The sequence below is a fragment of the Eumetopias jubatus genome, unplaced genomic scaffold (assembly GCF_037043125.1).
Source record: "Eumetopias jubatus isolate StellerSeaLion01/CBP00866 unplaced genomic scaffold, mEumJub1_p1.0 scaffold_4, whole genome shotgun sequence".
Taxonomy (NCBI): domain Eukaryota; kingdom Metazoa; phylum Chordata; class Mammalia; order Carnivora; family Otariidae; genus Eumetopias; species Eumetopias jubatus.
The window spans coordinates 90487228-90505415 of NW_028274810.1; the positions used below are offsets into that span (position 1 = coordinate 90487228).

At 52.8% G+C, this 18188-nt stretch overlaps 1 protein-coding gene across 1 annotated transcript; it reads right to left on the bottom strand.

The window, feature by feature from the left end:
• Window positions 1-1435: 1435 nt before the first annotated feature.
• C1QA (complement C1q A chain) lies at window positions 1436-4438 on the bottom strand. The gene is made up of 3 exons (XM_028090837.2): window positions 4349-4438; window positions 3270-3439; window positions 1436-2241 (listed from the first exon to the last, which is right to left on the bottom strand). Exons 2-3 carry the CDS (start codon window positions 3430-3432, stop codon window positions 1667-1669), a joined length of 738 nt encoding a protein of 245 aa, XP_027946638.2. The 5' UTR covers window positions 3433-3439; window positions 4349-4438; the 3' UTR covers window positions 1436-1666.
• Window positions 4439-18188: the final 13750 nt, after the last annotated feature.

Here is an 18188-nt window from a genome sequence, read left to right on the forward strand (position 1 = left end):
TTGTGTGTGTGTGTGTGTACTTCTGACAGTTTAGGAGAGGCACTTGGGTATCTGAGACAGGGAACCCTGGGTATGACAGCACGTCTACCCCAAGTATGTCTGCGTGTTTAAAGGTGTAACGAGTGTGCATGTCCAGGGCTGTGCACGGGCATCTGAGGGAGTGGCTTGGGTGTGCGCTGAGGGGGGGGATCACTGTGCCGTGTTTCAGTGGGGAGTCGGCAGATCTCAGTCCGGGAATGTGGGTCCACGTGCATCTTGCGGGAGACGAGTGTGCATGTGTAGTGTGTGGGTGTGTGGTGTGTGTACAGGGCACAAATGGTTTCCTTTGGGAAAATGCACAGGGCATTAGACATCCTCAGGACTGAACTCCCGGGCTCCTTATTGTCTTCACATTCAAAGGACATGGTGGGGCTTCTTGCCTCTGAGCAGCTCTGGACAGGCTAAGTGGGACCTTGGGAATATTCACCATGAGCACTCCAGACCTTTTCAGTCCCAGCCCAGGAGGGGTGCCCAGCCCAGGAGGGAGGCAGCCTCAGTCTCCATGCCTGCTCAGGGGGAAGCCCAGGGCTGGACTCAGGAAACCTGGCTTTGGGGAGGACTGCTGGCTGCCCTTGGGCCAACTGCTCCCCGCCATCTCTGAGTCTTGCCCATGTTTTGCTGGTTCAGGGTTGAAAAGCAGGTGTCACTTGTCAGGCATGTGGCTATGGAGGCTGGCAAGGGTCACAGTTACACACACACAGGCTTGGTTACCAGTAAGATCCGGCTTCAAATCCCAACTCCTCTTCTTTATCACTGACCTTGGGTATTCCTCTGACAGACTGCCAAGACCCTCTCCTGGGGCAGGGCTGCCCCAACAACAGCTTCTGGGGGTCGGGAAGAAGAGGGTGACCCTGCTGCCGCCGCAGGTCCAAGCTAGGTTCCTCTGGCCCCCTCTGCCTCCTTCAGGCCTCCGCTCTGCCCCGGCTCTCCGCCTCCCTGCCCAGAATACACCAGCGTCCACCCCCACGCTCCAGCCTGTTTCATTATCTGGAAAGTAGGGTCGTGATACCCGCCTCACCCCTCAGCTGTACAGATTAAAAAAATACAGTAATAGCTCAAACTTCCATAGCCCTTACTATGAATCAGGCACAGCTCTGCCGTTTTCACGTATTAAGTCATTCATCCTCCCAACAAGTCTTTGAAGGAAGTGCCATTGTTATTCCCGTTTTACAGATAAGGAAACTGAGTTCCCTGAAGTTATATCATACACACACGGTTGGCCAACTGGTAAGTGGTGACCCTAGGATTTGAACCCAGGCCGATGAGGCTCCCAGGACCTGCTAAATACGTGTTGTAAAATACAAAATATGGGCCTGCCTTGTAAGCACTCAACGATTGTCATTCTCATGCTCCCTCCCAGCGTCCAGCGTAGCAACCGAACCTCAGACTCAGCACACATGGACTCAGGTGTTTATTCTAGAAAGAATTCTAAGAAATCCATCTTCTTACAGTGTGCAGTGGGCAGTAAGTTCTTGGGGCCGCGGGAGCCAGCCCTCTCCCTCAGACAGCTAAAGCAACAGCACCCCCATATAGAGGAGACCATAGAAACCAGAGAGGTGGAGGGAGTGGGCCAGAGTCACACAGCAGGAAGCACGTGCGGCCAGGGGCGGGAGGGTCCTTCCCGGTCTCAGATGGACGGGAAGATGAGGAAGCCACTGAAGACGCTATCTGCCTCAGCACCCTGGTAAATGCGGCCCTTGGCGGGGTCTTTTTCAATCCAGACCTGGTCCCCTCGCTGTAGCTGGAGAACCATACCCCCGGACACCACCTGGAAAATTCCCTTGCTGTTGGTGTCACAGAAGCCCAAGGAGCGCCGGAACGGGCCCCTCCCAGACGACACGATGGACAGGCAGATGTCCCACTTGGACACCACCTGGAAAGTGAAGTAATAGTAGCCGGGCACAGCGCAGAGGAACCGGCCCGTGTGGTTCTGGTACGGGCCTTCCTGGTTGGTGATGACCTTGTCGAAGATGACCACATTGCCACCCATTGGTGGGTTCCGCCTTATGGCTGAGAAGGCCGGCCGTGGCTGGTCCTTGATGTTTCCTGGGTTGCCCTTGATGCCTTTCGGTCCTGGGAAGCCAGGGAGCCCCAGGGGGCCACTGGGCCCAGGGAAACCCATGTTGCCAGGGCTTCCCGGGGGCCCAGGGTTCCCCTGGTCTCCTTTAAGGCCTTGGATGCCCGTCCGCATGCCAGGAGCCCCTGTGGGGAGAAAGGCCAGATCTGGAGGGGAAGCCCAGTGTCCACCAGTCCTCAGGGAGGTAGCTGGGACTCTTGGCTGCTGTGGGATAGAGCATGGGGGAGTGCCTGGGCCTCCAGGACCTCGATTCTGGCTGGCTGTGTGACCTTGGGCAAGTGTTTCAACCTCTGAGCCTCAGCTTTCTTATCGCTAAAGTGGAGAAAAGTGGGAACAGGTACTTGGAAGCTGTCAGGTTCTGGCAAAAACAGGACATGGGCTCCTCCGCTGGGCCCTGCCCAGGGCTGTGTCCTCCACAGCCCGCCAGGCCACCGCCCCTGACTTTTTCAGGTTCGGGACTACATTTAGGACGCGTGGATGCCAATTATTGCAAACGTCCATGCAGATCTTTCTGGTCTGCTCTGGACTGGGAGGCTCAAGGGGACTGAGACTTTCCCTTTCCACTCGGAGCATGCCCTCCTCTCTTTTCCTTCACCCCCAGCCTTTTTTCTAGAATGTGAATTTCTGAAGCTGGAAGGGGCTGGGAATGGGGAAGCAGGGACAGAGTTGGGGGAGGCTGGAAGGAAGCAAAAAGATAGTTGCCATGAATTAATCCTCTCTATGTGCCAGGTGGGTTTATTGTTTCGTTATGCAGACGAGGAAACCGAGGCTTAGAGAGGGTCAGTAACTTGCTCAAGGTCACACAGCAAGATGAGTCTCCTGAGTCTAAAGGCTGGTGCCTTATTCATTCTGGTAACTGAACAACAACCCAGGGCTGGGCACTGCTCCAAGACCTTTCACATTTGTTGCTTGTGGTGGTGCATGAGAAAGAGGACTCAGGCAGGAAGCGGTATATGGAGAGGCCTGGCAGCCTGGGCACATGCCGAGGGAGGAGGTTAGGTTCCCCTTGGCCCCTGGAACCAGGTGCAGAGTGTAGGGGCTTCACGTGGGGGCCCAGGTGGATTCCCGCTTCTTGGTGCCACCCCCGAGCCTGCACCCGGAGGCCAGGCCCAGCCAAGGGATGAGGGGCTGGGGTCTAGAGGGATGGGCTTACCAGGCTCCCCTTGCTCCCCCTTGAGGCCTGGCCGTCCGTCTCGGCCGGGTGGTCCTGCAGCCCCATTCCTCCCATTCGGTGCTTGGCACACATTCTGGGTCACTGTAGAGGCCAGGGATATGGCCAGCACACAGACCACCAGCCAGCCCCACGGGGCCTCCATGATGCCACTATGGAGACATGGGGCAGGGCTAGACCTCACACACTCACACACACCCGTCTCGTACGTACACTTGAATCCCACACCTACAGTGATATCTACACATCCGCCCACCACTGAGGCACATACACATCCTCAAAGGCCTTCGATGTCTGCCTTCCACCCAGCTCCAGTGACCCCACACATAAATGAAGAACCAGAAATTTGCACAGACACCCACACACAACTGAGCACACCCACAGAGTTACACACATAGATGCACAAACCTAGCCTCTGATCCCACACCTACGAACACAGTGAGCAAACTCAAAATCCACTACACACTCCTAGATGCACAAATTGACACCCAAATAGACTCCATCGCTCACTTGGCCAGACACCCACACTCATATACTCCTACAGATGATCAATTCCATTGAACAAATATCTATTGAGCGCCTACTCCTTATTTAATTCACACTCTCTCGCCCAGATGGCAGAGCTGTGCGTACACACGGGAATTCACAGCCCCCTGACCCAACACATGTGCTTACTCCCCTGCACACTTGGCCCCTTTCAGCACCCACTGGACCCTCTACGGGACCCCTGTGCTGTGGTTCTAACGCTGCCAGCCTTTCTCCACCTTCTTGTGTTTCGGGGGGGTGGCAAACGCAGGAACTCTGGTTGGAGGGGATGGGTCTATGTCACCACCTCCCACTATCTCCCAAACCCAAGGAATGAAGAAGGCCTCCCCACTCACTTATTCTGGGTCCTGGATCAGGACCCCCTGCCCCCCCACACCCCGCCAACTCTGTCCTGGCCCAGAACCCCCAGGGCAGAGCTCGCCCTCCCCTGCCTTCGTAGTCTAGCCCCCTAGGCCAGCTCCCTGGGCTCCCTGAACTTCACAGCCCCCTCCCCCCTCCTCGGGCACTGGCCTCACCTGCCTCAGCTGGTGGACAGTTCAGCTGGATGCTCCTGTCCTCCACCCAGGGGCCCAGGGACCGCTGTGGGACACCCAGCAGGGGTGGTGCCTGCCTGGCTGTGGCCAAGTTTCACATCCTTTCCTACTTCCCCTTCTCCTTCCCTGAGCCTGCCCCCCCACCCCCGCCCCACCATGCCCCCGGGGCCAGAGGCCTCCCGGAGACAGTTTGAGCAGACCTCAGCAAGACTGGGACACTGGACGCCGCCCCCCACCCCACCCCCCGCCCCCGACGCACGCACACATGCAAGCTGGTGTGGGGGCAGGGACAGCAAGGTGGGAGTCTGCAAGGACGGAGGCCGAGGAGGGGGTCCCGGGTGGGATATGAGAACCAGGGAAGCACAGAACATCAGGGCAGATGGAATTTTTTTACAAGTCAGTAACTTGTAAGACTTTTTCACGATTATGAAAGCAACGTGTATTCACTGTCAAAAGCTTGGAAAATACAGAAAAACACAAAGGACAGTGCGGTAGTGATGAGAAGCTTAGTAATCAGCTTTCTAGACCTGCCACTTCCTAGCTGCCCTTGGGAAGTTACTTAACCTCCTGGAGCCTCGGTTTTCTTATACATAAATTGGGAACAACAGATTCTACCTCATTGGAGTATTATAAAGTTTCAATGACATAATATACATACAAAACACTTGGCATGTGAGGAACACTTCATAATTAGCTTTTATCAAATTTAAAAAACAGCAACAAAAGCCCATGAATGCTACCATCTAGAGAGTTACCCTTTGGCTGGATCATCTAGCCTTACTCACTCTTGCTGACAGGGTGCTCACTACCTGTCGGCTCACCTCACTTCACCAGCTTGGACCCTGAGCACACTTTAGATTTAGCTACTCTGTCTCCCCAGTCTGGAGACTGATATGTTCAGGCCCAGGCTGACCAGGACTTTCTGTTTCTTGCCATGACCATTCCTCGCCCCCCCCGCCCCCACCCTGCCGCTTCCAAGGGAAGAGGAGGAGGGGAAAACTGAAGGCTATTGACATGGACAGATGAAGATGGTCTAGGGCCGGGGTTTTCAAGCTTCTGGGACTCCTTTTTCATTTGCAATCCTGTGTGGCACCCAATATGTATCTGTCAGATAAAAATGGGGGTTCCCTGGATAAGAGTGGGGGCCCAGAACAACTCCTGTCAGCCCCTCTCTTGCTCCCAGGGATTCAGGAGGTTAGGAGAGCTGGAATCTCACAGGCTGTGCGCACATGTAAATCACTGTGTAACCTCGGGCAAGCCACATCATTTCTCTGGACCTCAGTTTCTTTATCTGTAAAATGGGGATGATATAGCCTCCTCATTGGGCTACTGAGGGATTCTAGGGTGAAGTTTATACTGTCAAACACCACATTAAAATAAGTCATCATTATGAATAATATCTGTGTGACCTTGGGCAAGTTACCTAACCAGTCCGAGCCTCACCCCCATCTCTCAAGGTGAGGGAGTGGTGGGAAGCAGTAAGTTTGTGCCCTGTAACACCCCTGCCAGCACCCATCTTCTCTGACTGCAGCATGTCAGTCTTGCTTCCCTGCAAGAGGAGTTAGAAACATCACGTGTTGGAGCCAGAAAGGCCAGCCTGATGGCTCCCATTTCACAGCTGAGGAAACTAAAGACCAGAGACAGCAATACTTGCCCAATTTCACAAAGAAAAGTGGGAGAGTCAGCATGAGGAAAAACCAAATACTATGAAAAGCTTCTCAAAGTATAGTTTTCAAAATTTTGAATACACCATTCTTACAGAAATATAGAGTAAGCACATGTGAATTTTTTGTGTGTAGCTTATTAATGAAGGAACCAGCAGGATGACAAAGTTAGTTCAATGAAGGATATGAGAAGAAACATTTATATGTACCTATATATAGAGAGAGGAGAGAGATTTAGTAAAGACAAAAACAACAATAACCCCAAAACTAGAATTCTGGAATATTCATAAGACTGCTAAGTTAGATGCAAAACTGGTGAATGTTTATAGGGCAATAAAATCATAATGTTGGGGGTTATCTTCTTTATTATCATTTGCATGATTTCTCTACCAGACAAAAATAATTTGTAACTTATCAGTTTTCTACCAGCTAACAGCGATCTTTACAGAGCCTGGGCCCTGGTCAATAGCAAATAATAAGTCAAGCAAAGTGACATTCCCCTAGAGTGTCAGATGACCCTTAGAAGGGCTTGTTAGACAATGTTTTAATTTGACTTTGAAAGGACACCGGTTATCTATTTGCCTTATTTCCAAGTATTGGATGATTTTACTTATCAGGCTGTTGCAAGAGTATAAACATTTCCAAAAAAATAAAAGCCATCGATAGTAATGAACGTATCAGTGTGAAAGTAAATGGGTCAGCGATAGCCCTGTGAATGTCACATCAGAGACACCTTCAATCAGAAGGGATGGATGGTGTTCTTCCTTTTCCTCCAGAGCTTGGACTCCTGGAGGGGAGAAGTGGGGTTGGGGGAAGGGGGGGAGGTGGGGGGATGAGAGGCCCTGTAATACCTGTAGGGTCATGATCCATGAGGCCCAGGTGTGGTTAGGAGTCTAAGCAAAGACCAAAAAACAATTTTTAAATCACTCAGATTCTTTATGGTGGAGTCACATGTCACCCAAGGGTTGGGTTCCAAAAATCAGCATATTAGGCAAAAATTGTAAATGGCCAGTATTACCACTGGGAAAAAAAGAATCTTAGGAAAGTGCCATGTTGGAGGCCATATTATCACTTCGCTATAGTCCTGCGCTATCAGTTTTGGCTTTGACGTTCCAACAGAGTTCTCTCTCTTCAGTAAGGTAGCAATTGGCAATGGATATCCCCCTCACCCCCCAAAACAGGAACGGAATCTTGAAAGACTGGGATCATGCACTGCTGAGATGTTTAGACCATGGGAGCCTCATGGGATGAGAGGCAGACTTGGGGAAGACAGGTCCATTCAGCGCTCCCTGTCCATGCTTACTCCAGAAATAGGCTTCTTGAGGGTCTAGAGTGATGGCAGCATCCCCTACCTTCTTGAAATTGGTATTTGTAACTCTTTGTCTCTCTGAGTCTTATTAGGCAAAATGCAGATTGTCAACTGTTATAGAACATGGCTCTGAAGTTCTTGTATTTCTTTTTTTTTAATCAAAAAAAATTGAAGGCTAATTTACATACAGTAAAATGCAGGAATCTTTTTATTAGAGAGAAAGAGAGGCAGAGAGAATCTTAAGCAGCCTCCAGGCCCAGCGGGGCTCGATCTCCGCACCCCCCGCCCTGTGTGTGTCTGTCCATTTCTTATAGCTGAGTAGTGTAAGTGTATATATCACACCTCATCGAGCCCTTGCCCACTGGTGGGTATTTTTGGTCATGATGAGTTGAGCTGCTAAGAATGTTTTCCTACAAGCCCCTCTGCCTATGCAGCCCTCATGCACTCAGTTCTCTGCTGTGCTGTTTGCACACCATGAAGGAGACACAGAGTTTACACCCATACCCCACCCTCCCCATCCACTGCCACGCATCTCTCTCTTCAACACCCCTTCCCTCAAAAAAACCCACAAACCTCCTGGACCCTCCGCCTGAACCTCTTTTTCTCCTTCTCACCCCTTTCCATTCCACTCCCCCTTGCTCTTTATTATGGAGATTGTCTTAATCACGGGTCTTTCTTCTTTTGGGCTAAATCCTTCCCCGCCTCTTGGGCCTTCTTCACCACCCAATAAGATCAGGGTTCTTGTTGGCAAGGTTGGCGGGGTGGGTTGGGAATTGGGGAGGGAGCTGTCAGAGCCTGCCATGCGTCTTCAGCTCACATTCTTTATTCTTTGCCTCTCTAGGCAGATAAAAGCGCTTTAGGGGATTGTTTTATGAAAAATGGAGGGGATTGTAAACAACAAATAATTTGTTGGGGAGATGAGAGGCAGCATGGGTTCAAATTCAGCATCCACCTTCCGTTTGCTGTGTGCTCTTGCATGAGAGAACTTCTGTGTTTGGGGGTGGCAATTGACCCCTCCAACTGTGACAAGGCTTCAGATCTGTGTGACTTGTCCCTGGTGCCGGGTAAGCACTTAGCAAATGTCCTGTCTTCTCCTCTTTCCCCTACCTGCCAGTCAGGGCACCTGGGCACAGTTCTAGTTGAGAAGTTTGGGAAAGAAAATGTAAAAGGAAAACGAAAGAAGGCAAAAGCAAAAGCAAAACAGGGAGAAAACAAGCCCCCTGTAGCTGCTGGAGCCCAGCATCCCAGACACCCAGAGGGAAGCAGCCACACCTTCTTTCCTTCCTTCCAGGGGCCAGGTGCAGCCCCAGGAGAAGTTCCCAACAGGCAGATGTAGCGGGAAAGGCGCTACTGGAAGCTGCCAAGCATGCAGGTGAGTGAGATATAAAAAGATTAAAAGTATTAACAGAGTTAGGGACACAAACTGAACAGGTGGTGGGAGAGTGCAAGGACAGATTGCCTCTGATTTGGGGCAGCCCCACCCTGGGTTCTGAGGGCTATCGGGACACCACAGCAGGGAAACGTGACACCTTGAAGGTCAGAATGATGCCCACTTCCAAGGAGCTCACACGGATGCAAGGGAACCCCCCCCCCCCCCCCGCCACCAAGCAGAAATGACCTCCCTGATCTGCCCCTCACTTGGCCTGAAATTCCAGTTACCCATTCTTTCCATGGAGTAAGCACTGCTGTCTTGGGGTGTTTTAAAATTGGAGCTGTGTCTTGGTGCATTTGCAAGATGTTAACCATCACTGCTACCAGTGCTTAATACAAGGCAACCAAGGCTCAGAGAGGGTGATTCTCATAAGGTCACACAGCCAGTCGGTGGTAGAGGTATTTCTATCATATCGAAAACCTTTCCGAAGATGGCGGTGTGGGGGTGGGGTGGGGGGGTCTAAAACAGGGACTCTGAAAGGGAGAGGAGCATGAAAGGGCTATGGGCCCTCTGAAGGCGATCTCCCCTGGGTTGGGCATTTTACATATATCATCCCATTTAATTTACACGGTATCCTCATAGGGTAGAATTTTGATTCATTTTTAAAGGTAAAGAAATTGGGGTTCAGAGAGGTGAAGTGACTTGCTCATGGGTCTAGGGTTGCCAGATTTAACAAATTAAAATATAGGATGTCCAGTTAAATTTGAATTCAGATAAACATCAGTATGCATGGGATATACTTGATATTAAAAAAATTATTTGTCCTCTATTTTCTCCGGCAACCTACAGAAGTCACACAGCCCGATAGCGGTTGTCCCACGCGTCCCTGAGTCGCTAGGAAGCCTAACTTGGGAGGGAAGGGTGGACTGAAGGGATGGCTCCTCTCTGCCTCCCGGGTGAATATGGGTCTTTGTCCCCACCTAGGGTCCCAGTTACTGCTCTTGTGGGTGAGCCAAGGACCCCAGCCAGGTTTCCCCACCATGACCCCTACATCATTGCCATCACAGGCTATCCTCTGGGGGAATCTCTCCCTGCACCAGACTTTCATCAGAAGAGTCCCCAGTGGGCTGGAAGCAGGGAACTTGCGTTCTATTTCCAGCTCTGCTGGGTGTGGTCAGACAAATCACCTTTCTGGGCCTCAGTCTCTCCGTCTGTGAAAAAGAGGGAGGAGTTGAACCAAAGCAGTGGTTCCCTTGGGTCAGAGTCACTGGGACACCACTGCCCCAGCTGCTCCCCTCCCTACTGCTTTAGAACCCTTGCTTTCTGGGTTTATCATAGGTGCTCTGGGGGGTCTCACGCAGGAGGCAGCTCAGCACCTTTCTGGAGCTCTGACAGCAACTGAGGATCTTTCCAACCTTGACACATTGGTTGGGCCACCCTGGCCCTTTGGACATGACCATTCTGCATCTTACAAGTAGAGACCAGGGGCAGAAGGGTCTAGAAACGCCTCAATGGAGTAGGAGAGGGGGGCAAGTCCTGATATATTGGGTGGGAGGAAGAGGGAGGGAAGGTCACTAATCTCCCCTGGGGCTGAGACCATTTCCAACCTGGGAATCGAGAAATATGTCTTACCTTTGAGTAGAGATTTATGTTTTTCACAGCCCTGTGTGGCTCACATGATTCCTGGCCAGGCTGTTAGCCCCCCTAATGGGAAGACCAAGGCTCAGAGAGGGCAGTGTGTTCCTGGTGTCACACAGCAGAGCCAGTCCACTCTCCAGTCTCTGGGGCCAGGATTCCACCCAGCAGCCCCACCCTCGGGTGGTCCTGGAAGGTCCTGTTCCAGTCCCTTCCCTGCCCAGGCTCCTGGGTTCTGGGCATTTCTTCATTGTGATGTTCTGAGCCCGGTCTCTGTCCCGCCAGCCACTCACTGGGGGCAATTGTCCCACACCCCCCTGAGCTCAGGTCCAATCATCAATCAACCCTCCTCCTTTCCTTGAGCCAGGACACACCCAGGGTCACAATGGCAAGCCCTGACACAGAGCCGGGACCGGGTGCGGGTCTGGGGTGCTCCAGCTCACACTCATCTTTCCACCTGCAGAGCTGCTCCAGAATCCAGGCTAACGACAGGTGCTTCTGCCCTGTTTCCTCCCCTCTTCCAGCCCTCTGCTGATTACAAATAAACACCCGGTCTACACGGGAGAGTAATTAACTCTCCAGTGTGGGGTGAACTAATCAGCCTGGAGTTTGCTGCAGGTGGGAAAAGCGAAGGCTTTTCCTAAGTAGTATGCAAATGACACCCGTAGTATGCAAACCAATCTCTCTGGGCTGCTGGGAAAGGCCGCCAGAGCCTCAAGCGCTGACTGCCGAGGAGGGACAGGCTCTGGGAACAGTGGTCCCTGCTGCCGGGGACACCCTCCCTCAGGTTGAGGGGGGCTGGAGGGGTCAGAATAGGAGTGGGGGTGCACCTTCTGGGTTTCACAGTGCACCTGCAGTCCCTGTGTCTGGAGCATTGTGGGGAGACTGCAGGGGTTGGGGTTGGGGAATAGGCTCAGAGCTCAGAGAGGACTAGCTTTGAGTCTGAGCCCCACTGGTCCTCGCCTATGTGACTTGGGCAAGTCACTTGCACACTTCTGAGCCTCAGTTTCCTCGCTGAAAGATGGGGATAAAAATACATACAATTTAGACTTGTACTGAGAGCTGGACAGTACATAAAGTGCCTAACATGGTCTGGTGCTTAGTAGGTGTTCCATAAATAGGAGAAATAGGAGTTATCAAGATTGGCCCATAACACCCCTGTGGCCATGTACTACCTGGTCAAGGCCCCGTCCCCTTGGGGGCTCATCACCACCTGGTCTGCCTTTCAGGGGTACAGTCAGCCTTGTGATATAAGATTTGAAAGGCTTCAGGAATGATCCTCCTGCTCCCAGGCACGTATGTCTCCTGTCTTGCCTGAAATTCTGCACTGGGGCCACAGAAAGAGAGTGAAGCTCCCTGTGAGCAAAATTTCCAGAGACATTCACTCTCAGGTTGTGCATGTGCAGAACTGACCCCGGGAGTGAGCACCCGCTTACACTGCTCTGCCCCAGGCAGGCATCTCGCTCCCCTCCCCTTGTCCAGGTCCTGCTGGCTCTCTACTTCTGTTGAGTCAACTTCCCTCAGCGTTCAGCATTGCACTCTTATGCTGCAGGGGTGGGCATGAGCACATGTTCTGGGTCATAGAAATATTTTATATCCTAACTGAAGGGTCAGTTACACAGATGTATCCCTTTGTCAAAATTCATCAAATGGTACATTTAAGTTATATGCATTTCACTGTATATACAATTGACCTCAATAAAACATAATTTACAAGTAAATCAAGTGTAGGTATCTTCTGGGAGATATCACACATTAATGTACAATGATGATGATGATGATGATGACGACCAGAGTGGTCATCCAGCTTCTACTCGTATACGTCCTGTGATGGGGAGCTCACCACCTGTGGAGCCAGGATATCACTTGTTTGGCGGTGGGACTGGGGTTTGAACCCAGATCTGACTCCAGGGTCCAAAGCCTTGGTTTCTTCTCTACTGACTCTTCCAGGACTCTGTGTGCTCAGGAATCGTCCTGGGTGTGATACGTGAAATGTTTGTCACTTGTGGAGAGAGAGCAAGAGCTCCTGCACATCTGGGACACGGGTGAGCTGCACTTCCCCTGCCCATCCTTGCAGCTAGGTGGGGTCTGGGCTAGTTCATGCAATGACGCTGAGCAGAGTGACGCCGGTGAAACGGATCTGCCAACACGCTCTTGCCCTGCTGCTGTTGTAGAGACCTCCTGTTGTGATGGCGGAGCCCCAGGCTCCAAGTGGCCGGGCTTGCTGAGTGCCTTCATGGAGGACAACTGTCCCAGAGGGTCACCTGGGTCACAGCAGGCTTTGCAGGAGGGATGAGTAAATCCTGGTGTTGTTAAGCCAGAGGTGTGGGCTGTCGCTACAGCATAACTTACTTATCCTGACCGATGGGTCTGACACCGATATGATTGCCAACCTCATAGTCTTAGTCACCGCCCTCCTCTCCATTTCCAGGGCTGTCATTGTCATGACAACGCCCTCACAGGATGCTTCAGGCGGCTCATCTCTCCTGAGCTGTCCAGGGTCCTGTCCTGGGCCTGAGCCTCCACCACTGCGCAGGCTTCCATCAGTTCTGTGCCATCCAGGCTGAGCACCTGGGATTCTACAATGAAAAATGCCCGGACCCACCTTTGGAGAGCTTACGTTCTGTTGGGGGAGGCAGAGGCAAATAACTCCCAAAGTGAGCAGCTCATGGGGTGCCAGAGATACCTAGAAACCAGAGGTGGGAGCTCCCAATAGGTAAGACAAGAGTCACCCCAGGGCAGGAGTCTTGGGGGACTTCTTGGAGGAGGAGGAAGGGTTGGAGGAAGGAGGCGGCAGCAGTGACTCCCTCCCAGGTATTTATAGGCTCTCCTCATGACTCAGGTCTGAGTCCAACTTCTTCCACTTTCCGATGAATAATGCCAGGCAGGCATTTTCCCTCCTAAAGGCTTGGTTTTCTCATCTGTAAAAATGGGGACAATAAAAGTCCATCTTCATAGGGTTGTCATGAGACTCGAACAAGTTAATACATGTAGAGTGCTTTACTCGGTGCCTGGCTGTAGCAATTGCTCAATAAACAGCTGTTATTACAATCCCATTTGGCCTTTACAACAACCCTGCAAGAGAATTGAAATAACTAGAATTATCTCTGCTTTACAGATGAGATAAAGGAGGCTCAGAGAGGGCCAGTGACTTGCTTAAAGCACACAGCTAGAAGTGCCTGAGCGTGCAACGTATGCTGGGCGTGCCTTTAACCAGAGCCTTTCTGGGGTTAGGATTTATATCCTCAGACCTGGAGCCTCACTACTCCCTCTGGCTTGAACGCCTCTCCCACTCTTTCGATGCCTGACCTTTGAGATCCCACTGTTTCCTTATTGTGGCAAAATATACAGAAAAAAATGTTTACCACTTAAATCATTTTTAAGGGTACAGTGTAGTCGCATTAGTTACAGTCGCTGTGTTGTGTGATCATCACTACCGTCCGTTTCCAGAACGGTTACCATCCTCCCACACGGAAACTCTGTCCTCATTAAACACTAAGTCCATCTTTCCCCTCCCCCAGCCCCTGGCAACCACTAGTCCACCTTCTGTCTCTCTGAATCTGATGACTCTGGGGACCTCGGGTACGTGGAATCATACACCATTTGTCCTTTTTTGTCTGGCTTATTTCACTTAGCGTGAAGCCCTCGCGTTTCCTCCATGTTGTAGCAGGTGTCAGAATTTTCTTCCTTCTTAAAGGTGAATAATATTCCTTTGTGTGTATATTTCACATTTTATTTATCTGTTCATTCATTTTTGGAGATTTGAGTTGCCTGCACCTTTGGGCTATTGAGTGCTGCTGCCACAAAAGTGGGTGTACCAGTATCCGCTAGGGTCTCTTCTCGCATGAGACCCCGCTGCTACCACCACCTCAGGGGCCACTCGGAGGGCTTTGCCAGGATCCAGAGTTCCCAGCGATCCAGGAGCCAGACCCCCACCCAGCCTACAGTGCGCTGGCCGTTTTGCTGTCCTGTCAGCTCCACGCCCTTGCTGTCAGTCAGTTCCTCGCCTCTTGGCCTGCCTTCTACACTACCTGCATGGTCCAAATCCACCCATTCCTCAAGGCTCATCTCGAATTAACCAGCCCTCCAGGAAGCACTCTCTACCCTCCGTGGCCTTCTCCTACCCATATGACACCCAACCCCCCATCTGTCCCGTGCTCGAGTCTCTGATTACTGCTATCAGTGCCACCTATACCCTCTCTTCCAGAATCGGGAATTTCCTTTAAATATTGTGGAGATAATGTCCCCTTGAAGAAAAGCAAAAATGAGAATCCCCTTCCAAAATGTGTCCAGCTTAAGTGACCAGTGAATCTTAGGGTTTTAATGTACCCGTGTGACACATTAGAAGCAATGTGGCTTGCTGGGTCTTGCCACACTCTGTCTTTTCAAGCTAGAAAAAGCAGCAGAGCCATCAGTCCAGTACTTCTCTTCTGAGTGGGACTTAGAACTGAGCAAGCCCTGGGGAGGGACAGGTGGGAGGGCCCCGGCAGCCGGCCACCCCCAGAGTGAAGGAAGGAAATTGTGGGTAAGAGCACTGGTGGCCTCATCTTGCTTTATTGATGGGGATCTGAGGCCTGCACCCCCAGGAGCTTGCGCATGAGAACACCTGATTGGAAAGGGGGCCCAGGCATAAGCAAGTTCCCGTTAGCCTTCTCCTCTCCAGAGGAAATGGGGCAGGGCAGAGGCAGGGGGACAGGGGACACAGACTCCCCTTTCTGTTCGGCATAGCCCCTGATCCCCAGGTAAGAGACCTCTTTTGGGGGGGGATGCCTCAATTGGAGGGTCCTTGTGACTGGGCCCCATGACGGGTCAGGAAGGATCATAACAGACACTGAATTCCTTGAGCTGCATAGAAACCCTAGCAGACTGTGAATCCTGGAAGGCAGGGCAGGCTGGAGTCACCTTCTCCTGGCTTGATGAGCGCTGCGCGCGTGGCATGTATGTGGCACCCCCCCCCACCCTTTCCTCCCGCTTGCTTCCCTCACCGCCACTCACTTGCCAGAGAAGCAGCCTAGCCGCCTGGGTTCACATCCTGCCCCTGCCCCTGCCTAGCTGTATGATACCGGGCAAGTTACTTTATTCCCCACTCCTCCACCCCTCAGTGACTCCATCTGTAACCTGGGGGTAGTAAGAGAAGCCCCCTCACATGACTGTGCTGAGGAGGAATGAAGTCAACATGGTAATGTCTTTAGAACAGTGCCAAGCAACTAGCAAGTGCTTAAGAAACACCAGATATTTTTTATTCAAGAAATATATAGTGCTTGCTCAGGGAACTGTGGCCGGATTAATGGGAGGGCTGAGCCTGCAGAAGGAGCTCGTGTTCAAAGTCAGCAGGTGCCCGGGTTGCCTTGAGAGACCTGCTTTGCCCCTGGGAGTCTCCCTGTCTCCTCTGCAACACGAAGAACATGTTTCCCATTGCCCTCACTGCAAGGCTGTCATGGGCATTACTGGGGAGCTTGGGGTGCAGGCACGGGGGAAGCAGGGCAAGCGACCCCTGGCTCAGCCATGGCCTCCCCTGTGACAGGGGCATCTGAGCAGCCCTCTCTGGGGATCCCCCGCTCGACATCTGCAGCCCCATGGCTCCAGGCAGTTGCTGGGACACGCTGGTGGGGGTTGGCACCCATTGGGGAAGGGGCTGGTGGGATAAGCACCTCGGCTTCATTCCCACCAGCTCCCACAGGAACCAGGGCTGCAGGGGGGCTTTCCCCGAGGCTGGCCTGACCCAGTGGGGCGGAGAGGAAGCAGAGCTTGTGTGTTGGCCTCTGGGGCCAGCGTGGGCCGTGGAGTCTGCTGTTCCTGAGAGCCAGGCCGGGGCACCAGCTAAGCCGAGAGAGGGCCCCGGCTTGAGAGTCTAGAGGCCGGGTGCTCCCCCTGGGCTCGTTCATGCTGCCTTGGCCTCCTCCCCGCCTCCCCGGGGTGTTGGCATCTTCGTCTCTAGCAGGCACTATCCCGCCTGCCTCATGGGGCTGTGGGCTGGCTCCGTGGGAGGATGCTCATCAGCAGCGTCCCAAAGCTGGGCACATCTAAGGGCATCAGGGTCCTGCCAGTCGGTAACTCGCTCAGGGTCCCCCACAGACATCAGCAAGAGGCAGAGCCAGGTCTGAATTTAGAGACATCTCTGGAGCAGAAAGCATGCTGGCTGGCAGTCCCCCGCCCCCTGTGCAGCCTGCGGGGGAGCCTAGAGCCAGTGATGCCGTCTCAGGCTCAGTTTCCCTGTCGCAGAGGGCAGCTGCAGTTAGCCCTGCGGCAGGACAGGCAAGGGTTTTGTTTGCTTCGTTTTCTAATATCTAACTGTCACAACTTCTCTGCATAATCCTTCCCAGTCTACAGATGAGGAAGCAGGGGCTCTGGGAGACGGAGTCCCTTGCCCCAGAAATCCCACTGAAAGACTAGGAGAGCGGAGCCCCCCCCCCCCCGGGGCTTTAGCACAGGCTGCTGTATGGCCTGGAGCGAGCACTTTGCCTCTGAGCTTTGGTTTCTACATCTGTAAAATGGGAGTGGCAGTCTGTCCGGGGCGGACACTGAATAGTGGTAGGTGGCAAAAATCCTAGGAGGGCTGGCTGAGGTTTGAACCGGGGGCTGCAGGACCCCTTGGCCCTACTTGCACACCGGGCCACCTCTGGCACCTGACAGGGGGGCCGGGTGGGCGCCGGGAGCCTTTGCAGCTTGACTTGGACATTCCTAGGCCTTATCTAAGCCTCCGGATTCCTTGAAGGCCTCTGCCTGATTTCATCGGGCCTGCTGCCTAATTTTGCTCCGAACACAGGCTGCAGCCCCTGGGGCTGGTTTCAGTGATGTGGTGGCCCCCCTCTCCCGGCTGGTTCCCAGAGCTCCCGTGTGTGCAGGGTCTTCTGCCGCAAGGAGGCTATTCGGACCTCCTAGCACTTGCAACATCTGGGAAAGGCTAACTGGGGGTGCCCCTCCAGAGCACCCCCCTTTGCTTCTCAGCGGGAGGGGGCGGCTCAGTTATTTTTGTGATAAAAGTTTAATAAATTGGAAGGCACGGTTTTCATTCTGTGGGTAATTAGCTGCTGCCACTGTGCTCCCTCCTAATTGTCTCTCTCACTCCAGACCGGCGGAGATCAATAGGAAGCGGCCCCTGCACGGTGAAAGTCACAATTAATTAATTGTCGGGTGTGTGTGTGTCTCCATCTCTGTCACATCAAAGGCCCAGGGGCAGCAGCTGCCCACGTTTCTGGCTCTGCTGGGCCAGCCCAGGCCAGAGTTCCCAGATGCACGTGACCGCAAGCCACCGTGCACGCTTCCTGTCTCTTCCTCGGGCAGCAGGAGGCTCCTGGAGAAGGGGCCCCCTGAGACCCCAGGCTCAGGAGCCTTCTCTGACGGCCAGCATTTTCCTACCACCCCAGCTCGAATGCAATCTCTGCTCTATCCCTGCGTGGGTACCTGTGCCCTGGTACACCCCCAACCCCTCACCCCACTTAACCTTTGCCTGTCCCATCCAGTCTCTTGTGTGCAGTCTAACCCAGTAGATTTTCTAGACTAAAACTTGGGCTGTATCCAGAAGAGTGGTTAGCTCTGGTGATAGGGGGAGGTATGGGCTGGGAGACAATATTTTGGGATTCTGGGGATGCTCTACATTTTTGAGTGGTGGTTTCATGGATGTATACCTATGTAATAAGCCATTTGCATGTGCACACAGACACAGACACATACACACACACACACACACACACACACACACACAGGCACACAAATGCCCCCTCCCGTTCGGTAACAACAACTCACTTTTATGTGCCGATGTTAAGACATGAGGATGACGAGGAAGGCAGCCAGCACGTGATGGAACCACAGGCTCTGCCGCCATGTATCTTTCCTACTCTT